General features: G+C 46.0%; 1 protein-coding gene across 1 annotated transcript; it reads left to right on the top strand.

Moving 5' to 3' along the window:
* The first annotated feature begins 2,486 nt into the window (after positions 1–2,486).
* dnah9 (dynein, axonemal, heavy chain 9) lies at positions 2,487–13,091 on the top strand. Its single transcript, XM_034132006.1, has 10 exons — positions 2,487–2,906; positions 6,300–6,496; positions 6,570–6,728; positions 7,461–7,591; positions 7,718–7,929; positions 10,226–10,459; positions 11,947–12,114; positions 12,387–12,503; positions 12,584–12,734; positions 12,973–13,091. Exons 1-10 carry the CDS (start codon positions 2,487–2,489, stop codon positions 13,089–13,091), a joined length of 1,908 nt encoding a protein of 635 aa, XP_033987897.1.
* Positions 13,092–19,359: the final 6,268 nt, after the last annotated feature.

Below are 19,359 nucleotides of genomic sequence, written 5' to 3' on the forward strand. Positions count from 1 at the left end.
GCAATTTTCCAAACTCACATTGGTTTCTCATACAGCATCTCTGTGTAGTATGTGTATTCACTCTCTGTCCTAAACGGCTTGTTGGAGCTCCTGCCCCCCCCTCCCTGTGAGCCCAGTGTGCTCTGATTGGTCGGGACGTTGCGAGGCTCTCTGCTGCTCGCCGCTGCGAGGAGCGGACAGGTTTCCGGGTCGGCGATACAGCGAGACACAGCGAAACTCATCCTGAGCACACACAAACACTCACAGCCGAAGTAAAAACAATAAGTGTGTCTTGATATTAAGTAAGAAAAAGGTTTATAACGCTGTGAGAATGGCTCTGCAGAGAGCATTTCTCCGCCATCCCAACTCGTCTATTACCAGCGTTCAGGGAGCTCTATGCAAGTCAATGGGGACTCCCTGTTAGTTAGCCAAGGGATCCTGGTGTGTGAGGTGCTCCGCGGATTGGTCCATTTGGGCCAATCCGGTCATTTGTTGTTGATTTGGGTGTTCACACGTCACAGAACCCAGGAAGCAAACAATGGAAAAAGAGAAATCTCCAACGAGGCGTTCTGGGGCAGCAGAGACAGGTATTTTCTGTGTTAGAGTTTTACTCGCTACAGGGTGTACTTTGAGGGTTTGTGACTCTGCAGACCGTTCACATGCATAAAAACCTTCATAACACACAAGGAGACGGGTAATAACCAGAAAAGCATGACATGGGCCCTTTAATACATTTAGCAAAATAGTTTAATGACTTCATTTCAAGTTCTTTACTTTCTTAACCTGTTAAGCCCTGAGCCTGTTTTTCAGGTCTCAGGCTCGAAAATGACATTCCCAGAACAAATGACCATATCTTTCCTTCTAAAAGGGTTAAATTAATAATCTTTATTCTCAAAGTAATGATAAACCTGTGAGTTGGATGTAGAAAAGTCAGAATCAATATAGATGTTTTTTATTTTAAAGAAAATTCAGATTGAACATAGTAAAAAACTGTAAATTATAGTGTCCGTCCAAAAATTCTTTTTTACTTATAGTGAAAACTACCCTTGGATGATGGGTTAGTAGACTAAAAGCTTTAGGAATCCAAAGTACAACATATAATAAGTACCCTGTATCAAGATTGATGCAAAACAAGTGAAATTTGACCTTTTTAAGAGAGATTTAGCCAAAAACCCCCTCTTCTGGGGTCATTTGGGTGGATTTGACCTATCTCTGGCCCCCCTTGCTCGATTTTGATGAATGAAATCTCTTTATAACCGCTAGAGCCAATGGAATCGAGGGAAAGTTATATACACACCAAAACGTTAAGAAATAAGGAGTGAGAGTGACGCGTTACCAAAACCGGAAGCTGCATACACTCTGGTGGCTACCATTAGCAGCTAACTTTTCCGCTCCGATTTTTACATAAAAATGGAATTATGGATTATAAATAATTTCTTCAAAGGCACAGGTACATTATCAACCTATGGATCAACAGTTGTAGCATTTTTTTTCTTTCGTTTTAATGCCATTGAACACGTCTTTTGACCTAATTGACAGCTACGGTGAGACGATCTGCCGTAAATGCTCCGTAAAGGTACGTGTTGTGATGTCTGTGTTTGCTTCCCCTGTCGCAAGTTCGGATCGCTCAGTGATGATACTATACCTAAATAATCAGTGGAGTCTCAGCTTTAATCGGCTATATTGTATGTGCAGCTACGATAAGTAATAAGGGTATCTTTATCTTGAATTGTGTGCTGCAGTGCGTTAGAATTGTTTCGCTCAGGGGTCATTTAGACGCTTCTTTTGGTTTTGGTAAAAATGGTTCATATCTTCAGTTAGCTGAGATTCTTCCCGTTAATCTGGTGCTACACATTAATAGTTTCATAAATGTTAAGAAGCCCTGAGACATTATCTCGAAAAAAAACCCGTGGGAGGGGTCCAATGGGGGGACCGCCGTGCTTAAGAGGTTAAAAGTAGGCTACCAATCAAGAATCAGACAGACTGACAGACAGGTAGGCAGACAGACAGACAGACAGCAGACAGACAGGCAGACAGACAGGCAGACAGACAGCAGGCAGGCAGACAGGCAGGCAGGCAGGCAGACAGGCAGACAGACAGACAGACAGACAGACAGACAGACAGACAGGCAGGACAGACAGGCAGACAGGCAGACATACAGACATACAGACAGACAGACAGACAGACAGACAGACAGACAGACAGACAGACAGACAGACAGACAGACAGACAGACAGACAGACAGACAGGCAGGCAGACAGACAGGCAGACAGGCAGACAGACAGACAGACAGGCAGGCAGACAGACAGACAGACAGGCAGACAGGCAGACAGACAGACAGACAGACAGACAGACAGACAGACAGACAGACAGACAGGCAGGCAGGCAGGCAGGCAGCCAGGCAGCCAGGCAGGCAGACAGACAGGCAGACAGAGGGAAATCCTGGGTCAGCTGCAGGTCTCTCAAATTCCCTAGCAACGGCTTGGTGAAAGCAAACTCTGGTTACTATGGAGACGGAGATACAGAGCTCCCAGTCAGTCAGGCCCGGGACAGCAGCACGTGCGGACATGGAGCCCCCCGCAGAGGACAGCAGACTGGCTTTCATACGGGACTATGTGCTGAGGACCCTCAGACTGCAGCCGGACCGCTGGCACAGCTGTGTGTCCAGCGAGGCCAACCACCGGGTTCTGCAGGATTTCCTGGACCGGGCCGAGCCGCGGAATCTGGTGGTGTCTGTGACCGCGGCCGGGCAGCTGCAGCCCGCCGCCACCCTCCCCTCCTCCCCCGCCTCCAGCAGCAGGGGCAGGGCGGTGTACTTCGTGAAGCGGAGCCGGAGCGTGCTGCGTCGGGACTGCATGGAGGAGAGCCTGCTGTACGGAGACCTGTCCCACAATGCACTGCAGCACTTCTCTGCTCTGGTTGAGGAGGTGAGCAGCACACTGTGTTCATGAAGTTAGTCATTGTTGTCTTCCAAACATCTTCTGTGATCGGTCCAACAGGTGCAGAACACCCGGCGTCACCCCACTGTGTCAGCAGAACTCCAGTCCTGTTAGTCTCGGTTTATTGCAGGTTTTTCTATGTAAGTGCTATCCTAGAGACAACCAACAGACATTGTTTGTAACCTTAGTTACTGCTACAGCATGCTCAGTAACCAAGGTTACATAGATACAAAAGAGAAATAATAAAAGTCTTAAAACTAATATATTCTTCTAAAATATGGATGGGTTTTCATTTTTGCCCTATGCATTTAGTTTTGCATTGAGGAGGTATTTTAAAGCACATGATACAGACTCAGTCTGAGCCGGACCCTTGGCCCGGTGCGGTGCTGCTGTTAGACACATGAAGGTTTTACATTAAAGGGGACCTATCATGCAAAATGCACTTTTGTACGTCTTTTATACATGAATATGTGTCCCCGGTGTTCCAGGGAACTCACCAAGTGTCAGAAAACACAACCCTCTCTATTTTCCTCCATACCCAAATCTCTAAAAAAGGGGCTGCAACGGATCTGATAAAAACTGATCCAGATTTGAACACTGTCCTGATGTCAGGGCAGTGGCGCTACGGCTATTGGGCCAACTCCACCAATCAGGAGGAGACAGCCACGGCCATTGCCGTTCGAAAGCGCTGGAGACGCTGTAGTACATATGCCAGGCCTGTAGATGGTGCTGTTCTCACAGAATCAGCCCTTGCAAAAACAGGGCTAAAAAAGTGCAAATTGAGCGAAATGAGGCATGGCTAAAATGCATGATCTGTTTGATATTTTGAAAAAAAAAAGTATAAATATGCCTTCTATAGGTATGGTCCTACACTATATTATTAAAATATAGCATGATAGGTCCACTTTAACCTCTTAAGCCCTGAGCCTGTTTTTCAGGTCTCAGGCTCGAAAATGACATTCCCAGAACAAATGACCATATCTTCCCTTCTAAAAGGGTTAAATTAATAATCTTTATTCTCAAAGTAATGATAAACCTGTGAGTTGGATATAGAAAAGTCAGAATCAATATAGATGTTTTTTATTTTAAAGACATTTCAGATTTTACATAGTAAAAAACTGTAAATTATAGTGTCCGTCCAAAAATTATTTTTTACAGATAGTGAAAACTACCCTTGGATGATGGGTTAGTAGACTAAAACCTTTAGGAATCCAAAGTACAACATATAATAAGTACCCTGTATCAAGATTGATGCAAAACACGTGAAATTTGACCTTTTTAGAGAGATTTAGCCAAAAACCCCCACTTCTGGGGTCATTTGGGTGGATTTGACCTATCTCTGGCCCCCCTTGCTCGATTTTGATGAATGAAATCTCTTTATAACCGCTAGAGCCAATGGAATCGAGGGAAAGTTATATACACACCAACACGTTAACAAATAAGGAGTGAGAGTGACGCGTTACCAAAACCGGAAGCTGCATACACTCTGGTGGCTACCATTAGCAGCTAACTTTTCCGCTCCGATTTTTACATAAAAAATGGAATTATGGATTATAAATAATTTTTTAAAAGGCACAGGTACATTATCAACCTATGGATCAACAGTTGTAGATTTTTTTTTTTTTCGTTTTAATGCCATTGAACACGTCTTTTGACCTAATTGACAGCTACGGTGAGACGATCTGCCGTAAAAGCTCCGTAAAGGTACGTGTTGTGATGTCTGTGTTTGCTTCCCCTGTCGCAAGTTCGGATCGCTCAGTGATGATACTATACCAAAATCATCAGTGGAGTCTAAGCTTTAATAGGCTATATTGTATGTGCAGCTACGATAAGTAATAAGGGTATCTTTATCTTGAATTGTGTGCTGCAGTGCGTTAGAATTTTTTCGCTCAGGGGTCATTTAGACCCTTCTTATGAGACTTGTGTTTTGTTTTGGTAAAAATGGTTCATATCTTCAGTTAGCTGAGATTCTTCCCGTTAATCTGGTGCTACACATTAATAGTTTCATAAATGTTAAGAAGCCCTGAGACATTATCTCGAAAACAAAACGGTGGGAGGGGTCCAATGGGGGGACCGCCGTGCTTAAGAGGTTAAATAATATGATGAGCTTATTCAATATTTCCCATGAGTTCAGACTGTCACATTCTGAACGGGTGTTACCAACTGTTTTACTTTTTGTGAGCGAGGTCTTTAAGTAACATATATATTTGGTATTGTGTATGTCCTCCTGGCTTGATTTTCTGCCAAACACGTTAGCTCTGTGAGCAATGATAGTAAAAACACAATGCATGACGCAATAACATGTGCAAACATGTCCACGGTTGGACAGTGTGTATGATTTAAAGAGACAAAAATAAGACAGGACTGCTAATAAACTGTATATGACCACATCTTCCACTAAGTCTCAGATTCTCAGGTTGGGGTTGGTGAAGTTCTCCTAACTCTCCGAGTAAATCCACCTTCAGGGGGTCCACCAGCTTGCACCTGTCTGCATGTCCTTTTTCTATGATGACTGGGGTTTAATGAATGATGACTTTTTTTATTCATCCCTTTTCCAAATAAAACACAATAAATTGATTTCTAGAATTGTAACAGACCATTACATCATTATAATCTTAGAATTCTTGAAGGGAAACATTTTGGGATTGTATTGCACACACAAACACACACACACACACATTTATTTTTGTCCTGATTCACTTTCACCTGTGTATTCATCACACGTTTACGGCCCGTCCACACAGCAGCGTTAAACAAATCTTCCAACGCTTCTGCCCATTCACTTTGAATGGGGTGACGTCACTTTGCCTCACTTTTCGCCGAACTGCATTGTGGGAAGCAGAGCGGAGATTTCCAGGCATCTCAGGATTCAAAAGTTGAGCAATGTTCAACTTTTGAAGCTGAGGTGGAAGCCTCAGCCAATCAAATCCCGTTTATGCAAATCTGCCAGTACAAGCGCTAGCCAATCAAACCGCGTGTATGCTGGGAGAGACATACCGCAGGTAATTTCCTCATATTCCAAAAAATGGAGGAGAAATTAATTATAGCGGTAGGGAATCACCCGGTGCTTTATGACCAGTCCCTATTTACCTACCGGGATACAAACCGGAGGAGCCAGGCATGGAGGGAGGTGGCAGAGACAGTGGTAGGTTTTCGCCTGTTTGGGGAGTTTATATCCAGTTTACTTCGGGCTTTTTTGCTTTGTATGTCCGGGGCGGGAGATTCATGTGATTGGTTGTTGGTCGCGTTGCTCGCAAAAAATCCCCAAGCTTCAGATACGCCCACCTCCAAGATTTTTTTAACGCTGCTGTGTGGACGTACCGTTACTCTAAAGCACAAGCTTTTTCCGTACGGAATGTCAACTTACTTACACTGCTCCAGGTTGTGGCCCCTCTGCTGTTTAACAGTAAGAACCACACTGAGTGGCCCCAGGTGGTGTCTCAGGACGTCAGGCGCCACGTCCACTCCCTCAGGACTCATGCGCTGGTGGTGTCAGGCCAAGTCCACGGCAGGACGCTGCTGCCTCTGCCTGCAGGCTGCCAGAACGTGGAGCAAGCTAACCTTGAGACGGACAAACGGTAAACCAACAATCATGTCGAAGGGTCATTTTCCTAAGTCCAAAGTAAACATCTCCCTTGTGACTCTTCCCAGGGGGGAGATGGTGAATAAGAGCATCATCCACTCCCTGGAGTCAGCAGTGATTGAGTGGAGCCATCAGATCCACGCCGTCCTGAAGAAAGACTCCTCTGACGCCCTGCTGGAGGGCCAAACGCCCACACCTCACTCAGAGCTGCTCTTCTGGAGGGACAGGTGTGCTCCTCACTTATTACACACTGAATGTCCGCTAAAAGTGCTTGTTCCTTTGCTGTGAGTGTGTGGCCCTGACAGAGGACCTCCAGCTGTTTAGATTGTTGTATGTGAGGGACTACGGATGGAAACTAGCTCAAAGCTAAAATCCGGCATGTTTACGTTTTAAAGCATTATTTGTTTTAAATGTTCATCAATGTGCACTGTGCCTCTTCAAATAAAGGATTAAATGAAAAGAAAAAATGAAAAAGATCCAGAACACCTGTGCATTCGAAGGAAACTGGAAAATGTTTACTTTCCAATTTTGTTTCCCTCTGCACAAAATGTGTTCTCCATCTGTCTACAACATATGCACTTATGTTCTGCATCACAGAAATATGTTCTGTAAGCATCAGTAGGAGGCCCCTAGCTGACAGTCACGTATCAGGGCTCAGTTGCTGTGAGGAGGACCCAAGTTTGAATCCGGTCTGGAACCATTAGGTCCACCAAAATCTTTTCAAGTAACAAGTGGTTACCACAAGACAATAATACCCTGAATATCAAATATATACTTCACCTTAAAGATGCTGCATGTATTTCTGACCAAATCTTTTTTATCAGATCAGTTTATTATTTTCAAAAAATTGAAAAGCTGCCATATGTAAACAACACGTGTGACATCCTGTGGCCATATGTTATTTACTGATGACAACTTGACTGATACCTTGTTGTTCTCCATTTGCTTTCTCCATGAAGATATGCAGACCTGGAGTGCATCCACTCCCAGTTAAATTCCTCCAAGGTGAATAAGATGGCGCTGCTGTTGGAGGCTGTGGAGAGCAGCTATGCTCCTGCTTTCACCAGCCTGAAGCAGGGGATCCTGACAGGTAGGACACTATCTATACACCTGCAGCATACAGAACTGAAATGAGATAAAGCACAAACTGGTGGGCGTGGTTTTTGATGATGCAATATTCTTGACTTCTTGACTCAATCACATGTTGCCTCACCAGCTTTGGAGGAGGCAGAGGACGTGCGCTTCTACCTGAGGCCCCTGCAGCCGCTCTTCGAGGACATGGAGAGTGCTGAGTTTCCTGATGTGAGGGGTCAGATTGGTCCTTTGATGCACACTGTGTGCCTGGTGTGGGCCAACTCCAGACACTACAACACCCCCCCACGCCTCATCGTTCTGCTGCAGGAGACCTCCAACCTCCTGATTCAGCAGGCCAGTCTCTGCCCTTGTGTCTTTAGTGGTAACAACTGTTTCTGAGATGACCTGTGTGTGTGTGTGTGTGTGTGTGTGTGTGTGTGTGTGTGTGTGTGTGTGTGTGTGTGTGTGTGTGTGTGTGGAGACACTGTGATGGATCGTTGGAGCTATGTGCAGCTCAAGGCATATATGCTCGAACGGGAGCTGCCTGGACGCTGCAATCATGTTGCGCGCACTATCCGTGCTGAGTGTGCTGACTTTTCGTATAATGTCCCACTGTCTGGCTACCTGCATAAAGTCAAGTGCTCGGCGCAGTTGTCGGCGAAATGTCGCTCCTCTGTTTTCATTGAAACAGCTCCTTATATCCGTTAGCGCAGCTAGCTAGCACCAGATGCTAACAACACGTAAGGTGGAGGGGGGGTCTGTTGTTTTATTAATTCTGTTTGTGTATAGATCAGGCATAACAAAATATAACATGTTATTGTGTGAGCTTTAACATATTTTTGTTTTGCTAAACTAAGCTTAGCTTGGGTACCATGTACTGCCTCTATGGTTTCTAATGTAAACACCACCCAAAGTGTTAAATATGCAGTTGATAGTTTGGGCAAGTAAAATGGTCTTGGGAGTCGGGAGGGCTGATAATTTATTCCGGCAAATTACTCAGACCTACTAATTAACCTAACAGAAGTTATTGAGTCTATGTAAGTTTACTGCTTGGCTCAGATCCACCAACGTCAGCAAGATCTCACCTCTATTAACTCCTGAAGAACCAGGTTCGATTAACTGCTGTTTCAATTCAGACGACCCTCTAAATCTGTTTAAGCGATCCCGAAGGATTTTGATATCAGTAATGAGGTGTGGCCCTACCTAAGTGTGAGTGTGGCAGTGTGCAATCTTACCTTTGAAGCAGGAGAGGAGAGCGCAGATGTCTTTTAAGTTGTCCCAATCCAAAAGATGGGATCAGTTTATTTGAAGAAAAATTGGTCCACACTTGAACAGGGTTTTTACCTTCTCTCGTTACAACATTACAATCATACTAAACATATCATACTGTGGTCATTTTCTAATCTGAAACCTTAATTCATAGTTTAGACATTAAAGTCTTCCGACATAATCCAATGGAATCTCCTATAGCCTGACAACATTCAGAGGCAGCTCCTCAAAATGATCAGTTTGAATTCCGACAGAATCCAGAGGAATCTCCTCACGGATCGAAGGTGCTAACATTCAAACCTATAGCCTGACAACATTCAGAGGCAGCTCCTCAAAATGATCAGTTTGAATTCCGACAGAATCCAGAGGAATCTCCTCACGGATCGAAGGTGCTAACATTCAAACCTATAGCCTGACAACATTCAGAGGCAGCTCCTCAAAATGATCAGTAAGAATTAACAGTTTTAAACTTTCATCCAACAATTCACTCAGCATTCAATAAACAGAAATGTAAGCAATATTTACCAAGTTTGAGAGAACCTTACCGAGGCGAAAACCCAGCTCTCCAGGGAGAGAGCTTTACCGGGAAAGAGCTACCAGGGGAACGTCTCTCTCTCTCTCTCTCTAAAGAGAGAGCACGAGCAGGAGAGAGAGAGAGAGAGAGAGAGGGGAGAGAGAGAGAGAGCTCTCTCTCTCTCTCTCTCTCTCTCTCTCTCTCTCTCTCTCTCTCTCTCTCTCTCTCTCTCTCTCTCTCTCTCTCTCTCTCTCTCTCTCTCTCTCTCTCTCTCTCGTTTGCTCCCTCTCTGCCAGTGTCTTTATGCTCAAAAACAGGATAGAAAAACCTAAAGACACCTCCTCCATACCCATATTTGTGGAAACTGGGCATGGCCTCTGATGTGCAGAACTGGACTTGACCAGACATATTCTATGGCTATGTCATAAGACACACCTTCCCATGTTTGTGTAAAAAGGTCATGACCTTTAGTGTGCAGGACTAGGAAATATTATTCTCGGCTATGACATAAACACCTTTTTTGGGGCCTCAATGTATTTCTCCTTAAGTCAGGAGCCCCCCCCCCCTGTGCACTGCTGTGAGGGGAGAGAGAATAAACTGTCTCCTCTCTCTTATCAGTGACACCCATATACCATAATAGGCCTTACACTCAACTTAACAAACCACTTGTGTTTTGTTAATACTGTAAATATAGAAAATCATAAAATATGAAGCATTTTCATTTTGGGTTATACAAGAATATAATTGATTATATTTGATTATAATTAACTTTAGTTTTAAGTATTCAACCTAATATGGAGATCTCAACAATGGGGAGGAGAATCCATCTGTTACTATAGCAACAACTATGCTGTTACTGCTCTCCAGGCTCGGGTGTATCTGGTCCCAGAGGAGGTTCTGAGAGGAGAGCTTTCAGAGAGTCTCATGAAGGTGCAGACCACCCTGGAGACCCTGCAGCTCTTCAGGAGCACGTACGAGGAGCGCAGGGCCAATCTGAGCCGGTACCAGAGGAACGGGGGCCCTGTGAGGCCCTGGGACTTCTCACCACTGTTGGTCTTCTCTGGACTTGACTGCTTTATTAACAGAGTTAGGAGCATTAAGGTGAGGATGGAAATGTTATCCATTATGTATAAGTTGACATATACTGTACCTGAAATCTGCCCCCATGTGAGATGACAAAATAAAACGGCCTTTGGTAACAGACCAGGGGCCTCATTTATAAAGCTTTGCATAGGATTCACATGGGAAGGTGGCTTACGTAGGACAAAGCAAATAAATATGCACAACAATATTCCGATTTATAAAACACTGCACACGTACGTCCTACGCCGGTTTCCCTTTATAAATCACAATCAACTCGAAATGCGGCGCAGCTTTTGCGGGCTTCACGTAACGCCCATATTTGCCTATAAATAGTCAAAGAAACGCCCCGTATTAATATTCATTTAGTCTGACTGCATGAAGAAAATCGCAGGAAATGACGACAGAACAGCTAAAAAAGACATTTCACACCGAGTCAGATTTTGGTTCTTTTGGGGAGTAGGAGACAAGTAAATCATATTGTTTGGTGGATGCAGTTTGAACCAGAGTAGCAGCATAAAGGTCGGATCGTCACCAAAATAAATAAATAAGTGGTCAGAAAAAAGACCAAAAACACATAACCTTCCTCAGGCAGTGTGTCAGTGTGTTTGTGCCGGGGACAGGAGACATTTCATGATGAGGAACTGTAAGAAATGATCGGGGAATCCCTCCGGAGTGGAGTCATGACGACTGGATCTGAATTTTTTTCGTGGTTTGTGTTCCAGCTGTCAATCAGCTGTGCGCAGCTTCTCCACTGCAGCCTGTGCGTCTCAACCCCCCCGCAGCAACTCTATCCACCAGTTAAAGGAAATAAAACAAATGTGTTGTGTTATATTAGCTGTACAATTTACCAAATATGGTGTTCTTAGTTTCCATACCTCCTGTGTTTTACGAGTGACTTATCAAGTATTGGCGAACGGCACAAAACATGATTAAACATGATAGTATATAAAACCATGCTCGTATCTACAACCTATAGAAATGCAAAACGGCGTCAGTTTAAAGTAATTCTGTCCTCCTGCTTACCGCATCATTTATGAGAATACATTTCTTAACAAGAGAACATAATCGAGGGGAGATCAATAACATTTATTTATTTCTCCAAGTTATGTTTTTGTGTGCACTGAGGAGTCTCAAACAGGCGTTTGTTTAATCATTTTAAGATTGGCTTTAATCCATTTCAGAAAGTTAATTCTTCATATTTGATAAATGAGAGGTAATATTTTTATTTATGGTATTATTTCTACATATTTCTCTCCATTCTTCCTTCTGCCAACGGTGTCGCAGTTTCTCGTCTCGTTTTTGTGCGTACTGCGTACGCATGGGTCAGAGTTTCCGTGGAGGACCGCACATTTTCCCGTCAAGTTTGTTTTTTATAACTTGCAAAGATTGCTTAGAAACTGGCGTACGCCATCTTTTGAGCGTACGCCACGTTTATAAATGAGGCCCCAGAACCTTATGCAGCTTAGCTTGACTGCCTTCTATTTTCCATTCCTTCTCCCATACAGGACATCCTGTTGACAGCTGTGGACTTGCTGAAGCTAGACAAGTTAGAGATTGGAGGAGTCCGGGGCCGGGCCCTCAGCCAGCAGGTCCAGGTGCTTCACCGGGGGTTTGTGGAAACGTTCAAACTGTTCACAGAGAAGCCCTACCACTGCCTGGACCTCAACAACAAGGTATGCAGTGTAAGAATTACAGAATGCATGATGCTTTTGTCCACTTGCCTTATGGGAAAAATAAGCTCAACATAGAAAACATTTGTTTATTTCGCAAAGGGACAAGTTATTTTTTTCACTTCAGCATTTGTGTGACTCAGTCTCTGCTCCAATGAAATGACGTATTGCTTGAATCAAGTTGCTTAAGCTAGATGCTCCTGAGTTCTAGCAAGAGAAGAAAGGACCTGTGAGTCAATGACATGTGAAAGGCTGCTGGTCTATCTGCTTTGCAGGAGTATGAAGAAGATCTGAGGGAGTTCAAACTCAAGGTGGATGACACAGACAGACAAGTAGGAGCCATCTTCTGTCAGGCCTTCGAGGAAACCTCTGGACTGGAGCACGCCTTCAAGGTCTGAGAAATGAATCTCTCTCTGCTTCTCTCCCACACATCTTCATTCACACACTTAGTTCCCCTTTCTGACGTCCGCAGGTTCTGGATATGTTTGGAGGCTTGCTGGAGCGCCCGTTGGTGGCCACAGATGCTCTGGACAGATTCCCCCTCCTGGTCTCCATGTTTGACAAAGAGCTGGACTGCTGTACACGCCTTTACAAGAAACACATCCAAACTGCAGAGGAGCGGGGTGAGATCTGCAACAATGTCTGCATTTTGTACGATTTGGTTTAGGCATAAATCAACCTTTATATAGTTGAGATTAGGTAACTGCTGTTGTTGTTATGCAGCTTGTGATGGTTTTGATGTGAAGCCCCCACTTTGGAAGTTGTAGGAATGTGTGGGATCGCTGTCCTTTTACTTTTGTTGCATCATTCTAGTGCGGGACAACCTACTCGTTATCAGTCAATCATTCTTGACCTCCTCAGGTTGGGCTCCAGTGAATAGGAATATGCCAGCAGTAGCTGGCAGACTGAGATGGGCCCAGGAGCTTCAGCTGCGCATCAAGACCCCCTTCTCCAAGTTCAGACACCTCTCCTACCCGTGAGTCTGCAACACATCACATCAAAAAGAATATTGGAGTTGTTCTGTCGCTGTAAAGTCATTTCTTCATGAATTGTTTTAAAGGCCTCATAAATGTTGTCTTCTCTTCAGGTGCCTGGAGTCTGCAGAGGGAGCCAGGGTCATCCACAAGTATGAGGAGCTGACGCAACTGCTGAACAGGTGTGTGTGTGTGGATCTTATCTCAGAGTTTTTCACTAAATGTCATCATAGTCAGATGCATTACTAATTAAAAAGAACAGAAAGGGACATGAAACAGAATATACGGTGGTATAAGAGAAGGCTCCATATTGTACTGTGATATTGTAAAAGCCAGCATGAATCAGATATCAGGTCTGTGTTTTATTTGCTCTGTAATTTCACAGCGGCACTGTTTTTCTAATTGAACAGTTGGGATTGTGTTAGTATAGTGTACAACAAATATGAAGAAGCCCCTGTGGAACATCATGCAGCTCCAGGCACGATGTATGTTCTCATTACTGTGGCGCTGCTCTGCACATTATTTCACAGAGCACATAATCCCATAAACTCAGTCCCTAGACTGCAGACACTTTAAATACAACTGGATATTGGCAGTAATTTAAGAATCCCTAGAGTCATTGTGATTTTTCTTCATAACCTCACTATGTTATTGAGATTGGACTATCCAATCTTCAATCAATCAATCAATTATTATTTATATAGCCCAATATCACAAATGTTACATTTGTCTCAGTGGACTTCACAGTTTTTACAGAATATCAATATGACAATATGAAACCCTCTGTCCTTGGACCCTCACAGAGGAAAAACTTCCAGAGAAACCCCACAGTTAATGGGGAAAAAAATGGAATAAACCTAGAGGAGAACATCAGAGGAGGGGTCCCTCTCCCAGGACGGACAGACGTGCAATAGATGCCGTGTGTAAATTGAAAAGATAATTCATTCACAACATAGGTAGTACAAATGTTTGGAAATGCATGTGTCTATAATAAGAAGATGAATCCAGGAGGATGTCAACAATCCTGTGGGAGCCATCAGAGAAGTAGTAGGATGAGAGTCAGGCAGGACCACAGCCACGACTCAAAATTCAGGACTCAGGATGCAGGACTCAGGATGCAGGATCCAGGACTCAGGATCCAGGACCACAGCAGGACCACAGCAACAAGATCAGCCACGACTCAGGATCCTGGCGTAGACAGACACCAAAAAGAAATTTGGGGGAAGCTGGGTTATCCGGAACATGAGAGTACACAGGTACAGACAGAGAGAAGGAAGAAGTAAGGTGTCCCCCGACAGTCTAAGCCTACGCAGCAAAACTAGGGGCTGAATCTAATCAGCCCTAACTATAAGCTTTATCAAAAAGGAAGGTCTTAAGCGCACTCTTAAAAACGGATAGGCTGTCTGCCGCCCGAACACAAACTGGAAGCTGATTCCACAAAAGTGGAGCTTGATAAGAAAAGGCTCTGGCACCCATTGTACTTTTAGAGACTCTAGGAACAACCAACAGCCCTGCATTCTTGGAACGCAATGCCCTAGTAGGACAGTAGGGTATAATGAGTTCTTTAAGGTAAGATGGCGCCTGCCCATTAAGGGCTTTGTAGGCAAGAAGAAGAATTTTAAATTCTATCCTGTGTTCTATAGGGAGCCAGTGTAAGGCAGCCAGAACAGGAGTAATGTGGTCCCTTTTCCTAACTCTGGTTAGTACACGTGCTGCAGCATTTTGAATCAGCTGAAGCGACTTAACTGACTTTTTGGTACACCCTGATAATAAAGAGTTACAATAATCCAGCCTTGAAGTAACAAATGCATGGACTAGTTTCTCTGCATCGTTTTGAGGCAAGATATGCCTGATTTTTGCAATGTTACGTAGATGAAAGAAGGCGGTCCTTGAGATTGATTTTATGTTGGCGTTAAAAGATAAATCCTGATAAAATATAACACCAAGATTCCTTACAGTCTCACTGGAGGCCAAATGAATGCCATCCATAGTTAGTATATCTTTAGATAATTTGTTTCATAGATTCTTTGGGCCGAGTACAATAACTTCAGTTTTGGCCGTGTTTAACATCAAAACATTTAAAGGTCCCATGTCATGGCCATTTCCACTGATCATAATTACATTGTTGAGGTATACTAAAATAGATTTATACTGTGCAATTTTCCAAACTCACATTGGTTTCGCATACAGCATCTCTGTAAAGTATGTGTATTCAGCAGTATTCACTCTCTCCACTAAACGACTCGTTGGAGCTCTTGCCCCCCCTCCCTGTGAGCCTAGTGTGCTCCGATTGGTCAGCTCGGCCACTCTGTTCTGATTAGTCAACCACCAGAGAGGCTCCGCCCATGTCTAACAGTGCTTTTTTCGGCTCGCTCTCAGCAGAACAACAGTCTTATAATGGCGTCGGTACAGCCGTATATTTTATACGCTAACTAACCGAACTGTACCTACAACTGTTGTTATAGAAGAGTAAGTTATTTTTACCTGTAATAAACTACTACTGTTTGATGAGAAATCAAATCATGGTTTGCTATATATGAATGATATGTTATAGGAGCAAATAATTCAGGGAAGAAAGGATAGGCCTACTAAGTATTTCCATCAAACTTTATTTTTAGAAATGTACAAAATGAACATGCGTAAATATACATATATACACTGTATATCAGGGCTATTCAATTGGCGGCCCGCGGGCCAAATCCGGCCCCGGGGTGATATGTACTGGCCCTTTGAGTATAATGTTAAAAAGTAATCAATTTTTTTTTTTTAAGATTTTTTTTTTTTTTGTGCCATAGTGCCTTTATTCCAGAGAGGGTGTTACATTGAGAGATAGAGGGGTAGACAATGCCTGAAAACTTCGACGGGCTCGGGTTTCGAACCCACCTACTATACTGTAGTGACAACTCCTGTCATTGATTGCATCTCTGCGTGAATGATTAGATCATTTCACCTAAATGAAATCAAATGAAACATGTAGGCCTACTGAGTTCTGAACTTGCCATTTAGATCTATAAAGGCCTTGGGGCTATGTTGTTTGATTGAATTAAACACAATATATGCACTCCACTATGCTGTTGTAGTATTTACTGTATCTGAAGCTCTTAAATATGATTGCTCATATTTCAAGCCATCTTTTTCCCGGCCCCTTGCTTTGGATCATTTTCATCAACCGGCCCCCATTCCAAACTAATTGAATAGCCCTGCTGTATATCATCCATTCCTCCCCTTATAGGCGTTTTCGGCATCTTGCCTATCGCAGCTTTGTAAGCGGCTGCCGGGGCTTATTAGGACGAGGCATCAGAGTGGTCATCCCGTGTGTGTGTTGTCCGCCAGATACGCCAGGAGTTTCCTTATCTGGCTGGACGAAATCAAATGCAAATCACAAAATATTAGAGAAACGTAGTTGTTTTAGATTCGTTAGTAGTAGTTGTGGTAGGAGTGTGTATCTATCTAATCTATCTATCTAATCAACACAGTTAGCTTGCCAGCTAATATGCTAACCTACATTTGCTAGTTGTTCAGTGTAATATGCCAATCTACTATGAATAACAGCTAGTCTAGGCCAGCGCCATATAGATAGATCTGTTACGGTTTTGTATTTATGTTTTCATTTTCCACCTTTTTGTTTTGAAATGTTTGCCTCCTTGTGTCTTCTCTGTTCCTTCTTCCTGTGTTTGCCTTCCTGTCATTAGTTCCCCTGGTGTGTCTGATTGTCTTGTGATTACCCCTCCCTGTATTTAGTCTTGTCTCTTCCTGTGTTCCCCTGTCGGTTCATTGTTGGTTTTTCCTGTCTTCCTCCATGTCAGTCACGGTTGTCTCTCCTGTCTCCCTCCATGTGGGTCACGGTCAGTTTTTTGTACAACCCATTTGTTTCATGCCTTGTTTTGATCAGCTTTTAAAATAAAGCTCGCTTTTTGTTACGAGACCTGTTACCTTTTTGATAGTCTGCATTTGGGTCCTACCCTTCCACGCCATCCTAACAGAATGAACCGACCAGCTTTGGACTCAGCAGACTCGGATCGTTTTGCTCTACAGGCAGAATGTCTTGGGTACTCTCTGGAGTACATTTTTTATACCTGGAATGGCGCCTCTTCTAGACGTGGTAGAGAGGCTGCGTTGAAGGAGGCACGTCAGGAGGTTGCTCGCCAGCCCTGGCTTAGGAGCATGTTGCCTGAGTGGCTACAACTTTTCACAAGTAGTCCTGAGGACTTGTCCGAAGCCTCTAACCCTTTCCTAGGGTATGACCAGGCCTGGGGAGGCCCACAGATCCTCCAAAGAATCTCTAGGAGACGCAAGACCAAGATTCCAGCCCGTGCTCCAGTGGTTCCAGCTCCATTCTCTGGCCCTTTTTTGGGATCCCGCCTGGCGTTTGGAGGTCCACGGAGCCTCCAGGGGGCCTCGGAGAAACGCAAGGTCGGGAGGCCGGCTCGTGGTCCAGTACCCGGCCCACACAGCCATGGATCCGTGCACCAGTACCCGGCCCACACAGCCATGCTTCCGTGCTCCATTACCTGGCTCACACAGCCAGGGTCCAGGCTTCTGTTCCGTGCCCAGCAGCCATAGTCACTGCTCCAGAACCGGACCTTACAGTCATGTTTCCGTGTTCCAGTGCCGGTCCACACAGTCATGGTACCGTGCTCCAGTACCATCCCACACAGCCATGGTTCCGTGTTCCGGTTCCGTGCCCAGCAGCCATGGTTCCGGCTCCAGAACCAGCCCATACAGCCATGGTTCCAGCCCCAGTTCTGGCCCCAGCAGCCATGGTTCCGGCCCCAGTTCTGGCCCCAGCGGCCATGGTTCCGGCCCCAGCAGCCATGGTTCCAGCCCCAGTTCTGGCCCCAGCAGCCATGGTTCCGGCCCCAGTTCTGGCCCCAGCGGCCATGGTTCCGGCCCCAGCAGCCATGGTTCCGGCCCCTGTTCCGGTCCCAGCAGCCATTGTCCCGACTTCAGTTTCGGCTCCAGTACTGGCTCCCCGGCCGACGCCAGCCCCCCGTGTCCTGTCGGTGGTCCGGCCGACTCCAGCACCTCGTGTCCTGTCGGTGGTCCGGCCGACTCCAGCACCCCGTCTCCTGTCGGTGGTCCGGCCGACTCCAGCACCTCGTGTCCTGTCGGTGGTCCGGCCGACTCCAGCACCTCGTGTCCTGTCGGTGGTCCGGCCGACTCCAGCACCTCGTGTCCTGTCGGTGGTCCGGCCGACTCCGGCCCCCCGTGTTTTGTCAGTGGTTCGGCCCACTCCAGCCCCCTCGTGTTCTGTCGGTGGTCCGGCCGACTCCAGCACCCCGTGTCCTGTTGGCTCTATGGCCGACGCCTACCCCATGTCCTGTGATGTTGGAGGTCCCGCCGACTACTCTTCTGCCGGGGGTCCTGCCAACCCTATGTCCTGTGCTGTTGGAGGTCCCGCCGACTACTCTCCTGCCGGGGGTCTTGCCAACTCTATGTCCTGTGCCGTTGGAGGTCCCGCCGACTACTCTTCTGCCGGGGGTCTTGCCAATCCTATGTCCTGTCCCGTTGGGGGTCCCGCCGACTACTCTTCTGCCGGGGGTCCTGCCAACCCTATGTCCTGTGCTGTTGGAGGTCCCACCGACTACTCTCCTGCCGGGAGTCTTGCCAACTCCATGTCCTGTCCCATTGGGGGTCCCGCCGACTACTCTTCTGCCGGGGGTCTTGCCAATCCTATGTCCTGTCCCGTTGGGGGTCCCGCCGACTACTCTTCTGCCGGGGGTCCTGCCAACCCTATGTCCTGTGCCGTTGGAGGTCCCGCCGACTACTCTTCTGCCGGGGGTCCTGCCAACCCTATGTCCTGTGCCGTTGGAGGTCCCGCCGACTACTCTTCTGCCGGGGGTCTTGCCAATCCTATGTCCTGTCCCGTTGGGGGTCCCGCCGACTACTCTTCTGCCGGGGGTCCTGCCAACCCTATGTCCTGTGCTGTTGGAGGTCCCACCGACTACTCTCCTGCCGGGAGTCTTGCCAACTCCATGTCCTGTCCCATTGGGGGTCCCGCCGACTACTCTTCTGCCGGGGGTCTTGCCAACCCTGTGTCATGTGCCGTTGGGGGTTCAGCTGTGGGTCCTGCCAACCCCATGTCCTGTCCCGTTGGGGGTCCCGCCGACTACTGCTCCGCCAGGTTTCCTGCCAACACCAGATCCTGTCCTGTTGGGGGTCCCGCCGACACCTGCTCCACCAGATTTCCTGCCTACACCATGTCCTGTCCTGTTGGGGGTCCCGCCGACACCTGTCCCGCCGGGGGGTCCTGCCAGCTCCATGTTCTGTTCTG

This window comes from Trematomus bernacchii, unplaced genomic scaffold (assembly GCF_902827165.1).
Source record: "Trematomus bernacchii unplaced genomic scaffold, fTreBer1.1, whole genome shotgun sequence".
NCBI classification, from domain to species: domain Eukaryota; kingdom Metazoa; phylum Chordata; class Actinopteri; order Perciformes; family Nototheniidae; genus Trematomus; species Trematomus bernacchii.

Bases quoted from the DNA above. Each gene is read 5' to 3' on its own strand.
- dnah9 (XM_034132006.1), top strand. From the start codon at position 2,487: ATGGAGACGGAGATACAGAGCTCCCAGTCAGTCAGGCCCGGGACAGCA. The intron at 6,729-7,460 runs GTGTGCTCCTCA...TTCTCCATGAAG, and splicing joins CTGCTCTTCTGGAGGGACAG to ATATGCAGACCTGGAGTGCA. The intron at 12,735-12,972 runs GTGAGATCTGCA...TGACCTCCTCAG, and splicing joins CCAAACTGCAGAGGAGCGGG to GTTGGGCTCCAGTGAATAGG.